The sequence below is a fragment of the Varanus komodoensis genome, unplaced genomic scaffold (genome assembly GCF_004798865.1).
Source record: "Varanus komodoensis strain SLA01 unplaced genomic scaffold, ASM479886v1 scaffold17, whole genome shotgun sequence".
Lineage (NCBI taxonomy): Eukaryota > Metazoa > Chordata > Lepidosauria > Squamata > Varanidae > Varanus > Varanus komodoensis.
The window spans coordinates 8710931-8725287 of NW_025335505.1; the positions used below are offsets into that span (position 1 = coordinate 8710931).

Consider the following 14357-nt stretch of genomic DNA (forward strand, 5'->3'; position numbering starts at 1 on the left):
CATAAATTATTTTAACACTAATTTATAAGGAACTAAAAGTACCCAATCTAATATACATTTGCGTTCTTCAATTGTATTACTGTGACAATGTTTGCAAGTTGATACGGTGCTGGTAGGGTTGTTGCTATTTTTTTTCAGTGATTTTGTTGGCTTTACTGTCTTGCTGTATCATGTCTGTTTTATTCCTTTGATCTTGCTAACCACCCAGGGAGCCTTTGAGCTATTGGGCAGTTTAAAAATGTAATAAATAAATAAATCATTTAAAGCTAAAAAAGGCAAACACTTTTAACGCTCTCTTTATTTTGAAACTGTGGAATTAACTATATCATGCCCTTTTCATTGGTAGGAAACTGCTGTCTGAAAACACCCAGCCTTGCTAAGTGGTGTTCATTCTCACCCTTTTCAAATAGCAGTAAGTTACTGCTAATACTACTGCTTGGATAAAGGACTTAGTTTTGTTTTGTTTTTTTGGCATTGTCTGCACTGACAGGTAAATTAGTTCCAGTTTGCTGTAAGGTGCATATTAGGATGAAGAACTTTACTACTTAACATGGGAATAAACCATTGTTTGAGAGGGTAGGTGTGGACATACTCTGGTTTGCGTGTAACAGTAAACCATAATTTTACCATGCTTTGTTGAGTTGTGGGTTGTTATTACATGCAAACTATGCATTACAGGTTTGTTAGCCATGTGTGAATTCTTAGCCGTGAACAACCCTTGAAGAAAATTGATGGCCCTTGTGTGAATCAGGCATGTGGCTTAATCCCTACTAACTAAATCTTAGAAAGTAGTGGTTCGATCAGTTTTCTGGCTTGGATGTAAAGGGGAAAGCTATGGTTTGGACAAGCTTCACTATCAGTGTAGACAGTAGGTCCATTCATGGGCCAATAAACCATGGCTTAGTAGCCCAAAATCTGTCACATTTCAAGTGAACCCATTTGTCCTCATAAAAGCCATGCCCTGCTTACTTGCTCTATTTTTGTTTTTCTGCAGTATCAGCCCAGTTACTAATGCTGTGTTCTATTCTTTCCATTGAGTGTATTGTCCCAGTTCTCTCTAGCTGAGTAGGAATGGGTTTGAGAGAAAGTCTGCCGACATTGGGTGAGAGCCCTCTTGACTGCAGATTATTTTAGGTTGCAGTGGCTGATTGATTCTGTAGTTGTCTCTTTTATGTGGAAGCGTGCATTGGTTCCTTGACTCTCCCTCACTCCCATCACACATCAGGTGAGATTTAATGAAGGGAAAACAGAGCCTCCCAAGTGAACCTTGTCAGGACAAGTGCTTCCTCTCTCCCATCTGGGTCTGACAGATCTTTTCATTCAGCCACTTAGTTGGTTGCCAGCAGGCGCACCTCCTGGTCCCTGTTGTTAGGCAACCTGAACAATGTGGCTGCAGATGCAGGCTGGATAACTGGATTGTCCTCCTCCTTTCTTAAGTAATCGGTTCATGTTGCCCCCTCTTTTCTCGAAACTACTGCATCTAGGATGCCATCACAAGGACTGCATCTTGGAATTCAAGAATCCGTGAGATGGAATAGAATGATGATTGCCTTGGCAATGCAAGGCCAGCATAAAAAAATGTTTATATTTATGGAATCAGTTGTATATTTTTAAGCAGTTACTGTGAGATAGTAAGGTCCAGTTAAGGAGCTAAGATAACTGCTTTTTGGTATGTCCTGCTAAAAGATTTAACATCGATACAATTGCCAGTTTTATTAAAGCTCACAGAAAGTCTGATCATTTTCTCCCTGATTGTAAAATTATGACAGATGAACAAAGCCAAGCTTTCCTGGTTACATCTCTTGCTATAAGAGTCCTTAAGTGTGCTCCCGTTGCTGCATGACATTTCTAATTACTGCATTTGATTTACAAGTATCAAGAGTGAGGTATTCTCTAGGGGTTTATAGCACCATAGAACTATGCTGCAGAGTATAAAATACGGCCTGAATTGCAGAACCTGCCACAGAATGGTGGCAACTTGAGGTTGTGTTTAAAGTATGTTTCTAGTTCTCATGGTTGCAGAAACAACTGAGGGTGAGATGGGGAATGAATATGTTTTAGCTAAATAGTGGGGTGGTAAGAGGAAGCCTAGTTTTAAGTTCCTCAATTCAAATAGCAGCAGTAGTTTATTCATGATAATCATGGCATCTCACCCCTAACTTAAACACAAGGCATGAAAACAATAGGTTTGAATTACTACAGGCTAGTAAATAGCCATCTTCTCATTTGCCTATGATTACAGTCAACTCTGGGAAACCAGGTATGGAGGCTTTTGCAAATGGGAAGAGTGTTGATGTGTTGTTTTTAGGCATTTGATGATGGGTTACAAAGTGCTGATGTATAAGCTATCAGGTTGTCAGAAAATTGTTATTTTTGCTGTAGCAAACAGAAAAGGAATAAGAGTATACCATAAAAAAGAACGCTTCGTGGGCTAGTAATTTTCCTGAACTTATTTACAAGCAGACAGCCAAAACTACTCTGGTGCTTGGTGCAAGCAATCTATATAGCATTCATCATAATATAGAAATAAGTCAGCATGTATTGTCTTTTGATAGCACAGCCAAAATATGCTACCAGAGGAGGTTCAGTTTGCCTTACCTAATTTTAAAGATGGCCATGTTTACAGAGCTAAAATTTAAGTCAAGAAGAACGTCCTACCTCTAAATGACTTTTGAGCTTGGGTATCACTTGGGTGGTCATGAAACATCTTTTGATGCTTTGAAGGAATACATGGACAGGTCTCTGTTTGGGATGCTTTAAGTCTCAGCTCTTCACAGTTAAAAGAAATAATAATCAGAACAAACAGTTCCATACTCTGCCTGTTCCTGCACCCTGCCTCCAGTTTTGCGACTGTACTGCTGCTCTTTTTTATGATCTAAACCACATGTTTGCAATATAATAAATGAGTATATAGAAAATACTGTTACTTTTCAACTAGCAAGATGCATTACATAAAAATTCAATTACAGTTAAAAGTAGTTACAGTGGTTTAATATATGCATATTATATTTATCAGATTGTGACTTACTGCTGTGGCTTGTTATGGTTATCTAATTCATGACAGGCTGTGACGGCCATGGGCACCAAACTGGGCATCCAGCCCTTCCCTAAAGTTTGCTGTGCGGTGCAGACATGGTGTAGATGGTTTCTGTGAGGGTTAAACAGCTCTCACATTGCCTAATGAGAAACTTTGGACCATGGGAGGGTTTTTTAACCTAGCCATAACCCATGTCCACCAGTTTTGCAAAACACAACAACCCCCAAGCAGGGTCTGTCTATTCAAAATGGTGACCACACATGCCTCAGCGACATCATAAGTTAAATAGGCCATGGTCGGGAGTGGTGTCATGCAAAAGAGTCCTGCTTATTTGCATACATGTGTGCAGGTGTATAATAACCATAAAATGTAAATAATTGAAATAAAAACTCTGCCTATTTTCATGTCATGTTTTCCCTCTTCCCAACCTTTATTCTTTTTGTGTGATGTGTTAAATTTAAAGTGAAAGATTGATAGAGGGAAGGTTCTGGCAAGCTTCTTATTTTGTAAGCTGCTCTGGGAGCCTTTTTGCCTAAAGAGCAGGATATAAAATGCTATGCTTAAATAAAATTTGAGCTGCAGCATGGATATCTAACTGGACGTTTCTGGGATTTGGGGTAGTTACCAAACTCTGCTTATCACATTTCCTTTGTTTTTATGGCATTCCACCTTGCAGAGCTTAAAATAAAATCTGTGCATACCTTTTCCCTTTTCAAATCTACACCTTTTAACAATATGGAGACACTAGTAGGAATTCAGACTAATATTTTACAATGGAGATCTCCCTAGGCTGTGGTTAGCATTTTCCAATGCTTGGGAAAATGACCTTTGGCTGGATATGTAATAATAATAATTTGAAACCTTACTGATTTTCTTCTCTTTCTCTCCATGATAGGTTCAGCAAGCTGAGGAGCCTTAACCTTTCTAACAATCACTTAGGCGACTTCCCATTGGCAGTGTGTAGCATTCCAACCTTGACTGAGCTCAACGTGTCCTGCAATGCACTCCAAACCATTCCAGCAGCCGTTGGTGATATGACCAAGTAGGTACACACTGTAGCTAGCAAGGGTGATGTGAGCCTTGGCATTCCAGCCTATTTCTGTGGGTTGGCCAAACAGTGCCCCAGGTGGGGAGACAGGGAGGGTGTAGGTGGGAGTCTATGGAATTAGCTGTAACATATATATATATGACTGGCTACATTTGCTTTCTTCATGTACAAATGACCGTCTCCTCCTATGAACTCATCTGGAAAAGTAAAGAGGCTGCACTTGAGAGACAAGACTGGGGTAGAGGCAAAGCTGGTTGCTGTCAGGTGGTGGGGTGAAGCTTGCCCTTATCAACAGTCTGTCTAGTTTTTCTGCATGGTGTTTTATAAATATTTCTGCCCAGTCTCCAACATTCCATTTTTGAGTAACTTTCTGGACTGTGTGTTAGCTTCTTGGCTGCACTGATTTCTGGATGTGGCAGATTATTGAGATCTATTTCAATCTGGCTTCAGGCCTGGTTATTGGATAGAGATTGCTTTGGTTACCTTGGTGGATTATCTATGCTGGGAACTTGACTGAGAGCACATGGCTCTATTAGCACCAGAACCTGCTGGTGGCTTTTGATACTCCTGAACATGGTATGCTTCTCTGGCATATGTCTGAGAGCAGACTGGGAAGCGCTGTTACATGGTGGCTCCAGTACTTCTTGGGGAGGCAGTCTCAGAAGGTGATGTTGGGGGATTCTTTTTCAGCACTATGGCCATTGGCTTGTGGTGTACCTCAGAGTTCCATCTTATCTCCATTGTGTGTAACATATGCATGAAACTGCTGGGGAAAATTGTCTGGAGTTTTGGGACACAGGGTCACCAGTATGCTGATGACGTCCTTCACAATCTAAATCCAAGGAGGCTATCCTAAATCAAGCTAGTAACAGACTTGGGTTGAGGGCAAACAAACTGAAGCTCAATCCATACAAGACAGGTGCTTCTGGAAAACTGAAAGGTAGATCAGGGAATATGGATTCAATCTGTGCTGTAAGGTTATAATTTCCTTGAAGACTCAGGCTCTCCATTTCGGTATGTACTCTTGGACTTAGCTTTGAATCTGGACCCACAGTTCTCAAATTTAAACTACCAGCTGAGTCCTTTCCAAGAGATTTCTGATCTGGCCATGGCCATGGCCATGCATTTCTTGTTGTTGCTATTTTTGCTTAAAAGTCCTCTCTGACTTATGGTAAACTTATGAATTAATACCCTACAAATTAACCTATCTATGACAGCCATGCTCAAGCTCAATGCTCTGGTTTACTTTATGGAATCAATACATCTCATATTTCATGATCCTCTTTTTCTGCCTTCAACTTTCCCTAGCACCAGTGAATCTTGCCTATTCCTGAAGTTCTCAGAGTATGATAGCTTTCAGTTTAATAAGTTTTGGTCCAGGGCAAGTGCTCTATTTGCTCTAGGGACCTACTTGTTAATCTTTCTGTTGGTTCAGGATATTTGCAGAACCTACAAAAATGTGCAAAAATTGTAGCATCAGTTTTCTTTCTATCAGCTTTCTGATAGAACCCATGCATAGTGATCAGGAGTACAATAGTGTGGATGATCTTAACCTTGGATAAGGATCTTATTCCTTCATTGCCACCCTCCCAGATCTCAGTCATCTTCTAATTTCTTGGCTGGGTTCTTCCTTTGAATTGAGCATTGAGCCTAGGTATGCAAAATATTGCATACTTTCAATTTCTTCCTTGCTTACCTTAAAGTTGTGTAATTATTCAGTAGTCATGAGTTTTGATTTCTTAATGCTTACCTGAGTTATATCCCATTTGTAAAGGCACTCTGTGCCTTTGAAAACTATACAGAAGCTTAAAATGGTCCACAACTCTGCAGCTAGGCTGTTGCCAGGGGCCCGTTATAGGGAGCACGTAAGATTCCCTTGTCATAACAGTTCCACTGGATGCCAGCCTTTTTTAGACAGAATTCAAAGTGCTGGTTTTGACCTATGAAGCCTAATATAGCTCAGGACCAGGCTACCTGAAAAGCCACCTTCTCCTATAGGATTTGTCCCTAAGATCTTTTGGAGAGGCCCTTTTTCTAGACTGCAGCTGTCAGAGGTACAGTCGGTGATGATTCAAGAGAGGGCCAAGCTGGGTGGTGACTGGAAAGCTAGGTGTGCTCCCACTCTGCTATTTTCCCAAAAAGCAAAGGCTGCCTTAATTAGGAAGGCATTTGGCCTGGAAGTGGGTCTATTGATTTAGATGTTGACTTTATTCAGTAGGTGTTATGTTTTTATTGTATTGTAATGTGGATTATTGTTTTATTTTGGAACAGTTCAAGTGGTGTTTGTAAGCTTCCTTGAATTCTATTTCTGGTGGAAATGTGAGGTATAAAGGAAAGAAATGTTGTTGTATGAAATCAAGTTATACATAATGCATTTCAGGTTCATATTTTATGCCTGAGCAGAGGAAACCTCAGCAGGTAGCCCCTGAAACATCTGAATTAGGCTAGAAGCTAGAAGGAGCAGGAAGATCTGGAGTTCTTATTAGTGAGGAATTATTTGGAGTGGACTTCAGGGAAATCTGGTCTGAAAATAATTGTAAGCTTAGTTAGCTAGAAGAGAATCTCTTACCTATTAGGAAGGTCTACCAAGCATATTTAATTAAGCTCAACCTATTATTTGAAGGGTGATTTTATAGCCAATTTCCCTAAATATCTTAATTGCAAAAGCTTGTTCCTAGTAATGGTTTCATGGGAACCAGGCTACTGGGTTTCTTTTAGGTATACAAGTTTTCTTTTGGTTGAAGTATTTAAAAGGGTTTATAGCTGAGTCAATGTTAGCTAAAGGTGAACAATAATTGAGGATTTTATTAAAAGCTGAAGCTGTGAACTCTGCAGTGCCAAGCCTTAGTTTGTTTGAAAGAAACACAGGTGGGAAATACAGGGTTCTGTCACATGTGGTGGTAGTGGCAGGACTTTTAAAACATTTTATAAAGGTTCAAACCTCCTTGTTAAGAGTCAGACCTGCTGGACTGATTCTGGATGTGGAAAGGATCTGCTTTGGTTTCACTTCCTTGAGAAGATGTTCTCACTGCCCCAATCTATTTCTAACTAGAGAGGTCCAGAAGTTCATAGACAGTAGATAAAGCAGGACTATGTGCTTTGATCCAAGACTGTATTCATCAGTCCCTAGTACAGCCTTCCCCAATCTGGTGTCCTTCGGAGGCATTTGGACTGCAGCTCCCAGAACTCCCATCCAGCAGGGCTGTTGACTGGGAATTCTGGGTGTTACAGTCCAAACATGTTTGGAAGGCACAAGGGTGGTTCTGCCCTTGCAAGTTGAAGCATTTAGGAGGAAAATGGTCTCCCTGGGAGGAACTTTTCCCTAGAGCTCGATGAAGTGCAATGTTATGAAAATTAGTAAGTGAACAGGACCCAGGTTGTGAAGAACTTCAGAGCATCTATCTTAGTTTGCATCTAGTTTGCATCTTAGTTTGCTTCAGAGCATCTATCTATCTGACTTTGAGCTAGAATTTTATGAGCAATCTGTACAGTTGCTGCAGGACAGGTTTATAAAGGCATGAGTTGATGTTGATTGATGTTCTTCCTATTCCCCTCAACAGTTTACAGACCTTCTTGCTGGATGGGAACTTTCTCCAGAGCCTTCCTGCTGAGTTGGAAAAGATGCACCAGCTTAGCTATCTGGGCCTTTCTTTCAATGAATTCATTGACATTCCTGTGGTATTGGAAAAGCTGCCTGCCATGGATAAGCTGTGTATGTCTGGAAATTGTATGGAAACCCTCAACTTGCAGACACTAAGGAGAATGCCCCACATTAAACATGTAGATCTAAGGTATGTACCCCCTGAGGGAATGAATAAATTGTAGTGTGAAATGGCTGATTTAGTGGGTAGTGATAGGGCCAGATTTGCTGTTATAATTCTTACTTCACCAACATATGTTCAAAGTATCAGTCATGATTTAATAACAAATTTCAAGTGTAGCCATTAAAATCTAAGTATGGGTATTTGTTGCTTAATGGCACTGTTGTAACCATACATGCGCCTTTATTCAACCAATGCAGTTAGGAGGACTTCCTCAATGATAAATGATTGTGTTGCAGTATTTACTAAGATAATAACTTGATTTACTAAATAGCCTCAACAATGTAATCTGTTTAGAGCAATGGAATATTTTAATCAATAAAATATGCTTACTTTGCTAGCACAAATGCAATTGCCCTTTTGTTTGAAGTTTCCTTCACCAGACTAATGATCACATGCCCCAGTCTGCATTTCAGTGTTCTCATTGTGTACTTTATCATAACAATAAGTTAAATACAGTCACATGTACAACTGAATTCATGCACCTGTAAATAATTTAATCATAATATCATGTCTGTTATTAATTTGTGTGCCAAATTAGAATCTGTTACTCCAAAAATCAACTGATAAGTTTGCTTATGAGAAACTGGTTATGGCTAAACTCAGCCTTCACCTACCCAGTACCCTCCAGATGTTTTGGACAACAGCCCCCATCAGTTCCTATTGGCCTAAGAATGATGGGAATCACAGTCCAAAACATCTGGAGAGACCTAGACCGGGGAAGACTCTATAAGACTTTAAAAATGACACATATGGCCCAGTCATAAGGGCCACCCATGGAACTGTTGCACGCAGACTGTTCACTATAAGGATGAAACAAGCCAATGGCTACTCCTTTATTACATCTTGTGGAAAATGAAAACATTTGGGTAAGTATTTCAATACTGGCTGTTCTTGTTTGCCTGTTTGGCTATACCATTATAGAAGATCAGTAAATCAGGCCATTTTCACAAATAATGCTGTTCATTTTCCTTCACCAGTAAACTGTATGAGAGACAGTGACAGAGATTAGATTACCATAAAAGTTCATTTTAAAATAAACCCCCTTCTGCTTTTCTGTCTTGCCTCAACATTATTCCCATATAAATCAAGTGATGCATCCAAGATGGAAAAGGTGTTCTTCTCTCATTTGTTAGAACACCCTCCTTCCTCCCCTGAGCATTACATGTGTTTGTGCATTCTCTGTAATTGAGGGGATTCGAACCAGAACAACACAGTTGAAGAATCTGATCTAGAAGATAAGTGTTTGCTACCCTTCCAAGCTTTCCATCCCTCTTAATAATTCTTCCACCATCTCAGAAAATGAATATTAGCTTGGATACACAGTGTGATTCCTCAGATCAGTTTTTGAGGCCCAGTGATGGCAAATACAGTTGCAAGAAAATATATTGCTGCTGCATTTTACTTGTGAAAATTGATTCCATGAAGAAGGCATGTGGTCCATTTTAGGAAAGGACAGTACATTATTTTTTTAATATAGTACATTTGCTGTCCTGGTCCTTCAGAGGTTTCATTACACCGCAAAGCATTGTTTTGATTATGTAATGCGATCGATCTTGTCAGCTCGGGGCTGAAGATAAAGCTGAAATCTTCAGAGTGCAATGAAATCGTCCAAGTGGCTGCTTTTTATAGATCCTGTTTTATTTCTGCCATAAGTCAAGGACTGGGCAGGAAAACTTCTCTTTGCCTGACTGCATTGAATACCGTATGTGCACACATGGAAGTTGGCCATTCTTTGGACTTTCACACTGAGTGTTGGGTCGCCTTGTCAGGTGTTAAGATATGTGTGGAATGTGTAGCTCTAACTACACGGGCTTGCCAAAGGTGGGGAAACTTGAATACTCTTATGTTCAGTTCTCTCCTTATCCCATATCTTTGCTCTCAAAGGAATCCAAAGGATTGTATTAGGATCTGATAGTGTTTGTATAATACAGTGAGAGAGAACAATCACATGTGAGCAGTGTCAAATTGACCTGAATTCTGTAAATTATCGGAAATACACTAGTGGATACCAGTAGTTGCCTATGATGACATGGCAGCATTCACTGGTTTATGCGAACAGTCATAAAAGTGTTCTGGGATTATTGTTGTTCAGATGTGGATGCCTTTGCCCATGCTTTGGACATTTTACTACATCTCAGTTGTTTCATCAGTCAAGACTGTTCTGTGTGCATGATCTTGTAAGAACTGCATTTTGCTGCAGCCCACAGCTAGTAACAAGGTTTAAGGTTTATTTTTCATAGGAATAATCTCCAATAAGAAATGGGAGGTGAATGCTAAAATGGCATCTTTCCCATCGATGCCTTTAGCGAATTAATGAATTAACTTGGGAGCGATATTGGTGGTTTGTCAGTTGGTCCAATGAGCAATATTGAGCAATATGTCAGCAATATTGGTGGTTTGTCAGTTGGTCCAATGAGTGCTTTAGGAAATGCCTGATGCTAAAACAGTGTAAAAACTAAGTAATGTGTATTGGATAAGGGTTGAAGGGAGCTCCCATCTAGGTCACTATAAGCTTTTCAAGAAAGATAGAGATAAGAGTGTAAAAATAGTCCTAGTCTGTTACCATTCTGGCTTAGGGCACCATGGAAATTATGACACTGGAGTGTTTTGGTTTCTGGCTTCTTAATGTAAATATTATTGTAACTGATCCTAGTTCTTTTCTTCCTGTTCTTTTACCAGGCTAAATGTAATTAGGAGGTTGGTGGCAGATGAAGCCAACTTCCTGCATCATGTGACCCAGCTTGACCTTCGAGACAATAAACTAGGCGAGCTGGATGCTACCATCTTCAATAATGCTGAAATACTGCACTGTGAACGAAACCAGCTGGTAACCCTCAAAATCAGTGGATACTTGCTTAAAGCGCTTTATGCCAGTTCAAATGGTATGTTTGCTTTGAAGGCATTTCAAATGATGCCTGATGTTTCTGGCTGCTTTTCATGTTGTGGATTTGTATGGTGTATCAAGCTCTGGATTCACCCAGCTCCTAGCATGCTGACACCATGTAAGGTATTTAGCAGTAACTTTTTAGAGGGCTGCTGTGCCTGTGGGAGTCTTACAAGTTGGAAATTAATATTAACATTTTGTCATGATATTTGCCCTTTAAATGTTCAAAGCATACCTAAGCTAAATAAACTTGGTAAGGTAATCAGCTTGACAGGTATGGAACTGACAAAAACCCGTAGGAAACAGAAGAGTTCAGTCCCAAGATTTGGCCAGTTAAAGCAGCTCTTTCTCCTTTACATTCCTAGCAGATCACCTACTTCGCCTTCTTACCAGCAATGTATGATGCCCTTCCTTGCTACATCCTCTCTGAGGTTCTTTTTGACCCCCCCCTCACTTTTTGTTCCTTACCTTACTTGCTGTACTTACCTTTCACCAATCTGACCCTTAAATTCCAGCTCTTAAATGTCTGCCTTTAAAAAATAATCTTGTATTCTACACTGTTGAAGAGCCCTCTACCTCCTTTCAGGGGGTTCAGATGACCCCTGTATGTAAAATGCATAAGGAGCATTGTGAAATCATGTGGGCTATCCCTGCCTCTACTTTGTAACTGGATATACCTCCTGCCTTCTGCATGTTCAACTGCATGCAAAGAAGCTTTAGATGTGTTCTGATGTGTGTGCATACAGCTTCTCTGCACAGGAGTAGGGGGCGAGGACCCCACTCACGTGGAGTAATCGTATACACCTTTAAATGTCTGTGCATCGAGTCCTAAACCGCCTGAATTCAGGAGCAGGTCATGGCACGCAGTACAGGACAGCACTAGCCCGCATGTTTCTGTACCCTCCTTATTCTCTCATCTTTCCCCTGCCTCCTGTTATCAGAAAACAGTCTGTGTTGCCTCTTGGCTCCATGACACATTTTTCTTTAGTCCAGACTGACCTGTCTCTTTAATCACAAACACTGCAGTGGTTAGCCACTTTAGCCAAATTCTTCTCAGTTCATCTCTGATAGTCAAAATAGTTGTGAACAGCTGTGGCATCCAAATAGCTGAGATTGTATCTGAGTTGGTTTATAGACATGTCTCAGATAGCATTAAGGAGGCATTTCTCACCTCAGATTGGAAAATTATACAATGTTCAGTTCCATTTGATGGAAGAATTATATTGCTAGATGTTGCAGAAAAAGTTATCATCCCCTTCTTTTATTAAAGGGTGGACTAAACATAAAAGCCCGAATTATAAGAATTGTGCAAATAAAATGGATTAGCACAACTATCTCTTGCATAATGCTGCCTCTGCTGGGCACAGCAAAGATCTGCATAGGACCCTGAAGCCCCTTTCAGATGGAAATCCTGATCAAAATAAGCTTATTTCTCTTTTTTTATCTGCATCCCTGTGATGACTGGTGTAGGGGTGGATCTGAGCTCATGAACCTGTAGTCCCTGGCCCGTTACATCTTCTGATCTGTTCTGCTTTCCTCCATTTAAGACCATCATCCTGTAACTTCACAAGCATAGATTTTTACAGTTAAACAGTGGTGTTGCTCAGGGATTTTAATATATCAAGCATGATAAAAGTCATATAAGAATTAAAAACCAACATTTGGCAGCAAAATGAAGCTTTCTGTAATAATTATTTTATTGCACCCCGATGAATCCTTGTGCTGCAGCCATCCAGTATAATTGTCAGTTAGGTTTTATTCTTTGTTCTATAAAAAATTCATAGAGATGTTGGCCATGATTTGAAGGTTTAAAATGGGGTCAAGAGAATGTTTGGGTAGACTTTGTCCTTAGAAATGAAAGCCAGCATGATGGAATGTTGCTGATATTAAGAATGGCCATGCGAAATGATGGAGGATGGCCTAGTTCTCATGAAGGAGGTAAGGCTGTGTCTGCGGTGTCACTGCAGCAGACTGCAGACCCGGCCCGAATGGCTGAATGCTCCTCTGCATGAAAGCACAAAGCCACCCCCCTTCCCCATAAAGAAAACGGTAATGGGAAGAGGGCTGAATCCAAAGATGCTGACCCTTCATTGTTGTTGTTTATGAGTGCACGCTCTTGTCACAATGGATCAGGGTGGGTCTGCTTGCCAGCAGTGAAGACAATGAAAGATAAAGACAGCATCAAAAGTGGATGTGTCCGGCTTGGGCTCCCTCCTTCTCCACAACTTTTATCTCCCCTCAGCCAGCTCCTCTCTCACTCTCTTTCTGCAACACTTTTGCTTTCCATCTTGCTTACTCCCTGGAGGAGGGACTATCACTGTTAGGAGTTCCAAATTGATAGTTGGGGGGTGGGGTTAGGTCAAGCTGAGGGCCACAGAATGCTGCTCTCTTGTCTAAACTGTGGGTGCGTCTTCTGTGTAAAGTGCTTTTAAAAATCTGGAGAATCATTCTGGCAGTCCGAAGCATTAAATCCCAAACACAGAGTTACCAATGCCCATGATAGGAAAGCCATGGGAATGAGATAGAAGTAGGAAGACATTCCTTCATAAGAGAACACTGTCTCTTGTTATGTTTGTTGAATTCTGCTCAATGCATGTTAAAATATTTCATGCTCCTTATTATATAGTTCTCTTGCAAAATAGGCATAACTGATAAACTTAGGAAAGAGAAAATAGCCTTTATAAAACTATATATATATATTTATTTTTGGAATAAATTATCTGTCTTCCTTTTCCAGAACTTGTTCACCTTGATGTGTATCCCATTCCAAATTATTTAACATATATGGATGTTTCTAGGTAAGCATAATACCATTAAAATTACTGTATAATCCCTTTTTAAATTTTACAGTATAGAGCTATGGCCAAAACCCTTGTGGAAAGGCTGTAATGTTTCTGTGGCTTGTACAAAGAGATGCAAGCAAGTGGTGTTACTGCTCAGGATTGGCCCTTGAGACTGTATTATGTGTAGCTGTTGTCATGTCCCAGAATAAAAAGAACCTGAGTGATGTGAAGGCCTCTGGAAAATGGATGTGGGGGCGGGGAGGCGGGCAGGCAGAAAAATCTAAGGGAAGAATCTCCCACTCCATTCTTTTTCCCAGGGAAAATTATGGGTGGAGAAATCTTCCTTTTGCATTGCTTACTTTTTTCTTTGAAATCTCTAAGTATCCCATTTTGAAATCCCATGGCTTGTTTCTGGCCTCAAAACAGTGGGAATAAAAGTGTTTTTATTTAATGCTCCCAAATGGATGTTCATATGTGTACATACATGCACAAAGCATTTTAATCCTTTGTTTATCTATTATTATGCCTGTTGGAATGTTGCACTTCATGTAGTCCTCTTTTATAAAAATGCCTTCTTTGTATGCTTAGGTGCTCTAGCTTTTGAGCTCTTGTGAATCATGTTTACATTTAAAAGGCTATTCCAGTTTTGTGGGGCTTAATGAGATAGCCAAATGTATCTGGCTAGGTTTGTTAACACTAGTAAATATCCTGAAGATAAGGGCTGTTCCACAGCTGACAAGAGGTAGCAGTCCTGGGTTTGCTGATGCAAGTGCATGCAGTC

At 40.2% G+C, this 14357-nt stretch overlaps 1 protein-coding gene across 1 annotated transcript in view; it reads left to right on the forward strand.

Moving 5' to 3' along the window:
- PHLPP1 (PH domain and leucine rich repeat protein phosphatase 1) overlaps positions 1-14357 on the forward strand; it is a 170662-nt gene that overhangs the window by 112955 nt on the left and 43350 nt on the right. Inside the window, exons 5-8 of the mRNA XM_044426270.1 lie at positions 3933-4079; positions 7646-7876; positions 10589-10791; positions 13531-13591. Coding sequence (XP_044282205.1) covers positions 3933-4079; positions 7646-7876; positions 10589-10791; positions 13531-13591 — 642 coding nt within the window. The remainder of the gene's footprint in view (positions 1-3932; positions 4080-7645; positions 7877-10588; positions 10792-13530; positions 13592-14357) is intronic.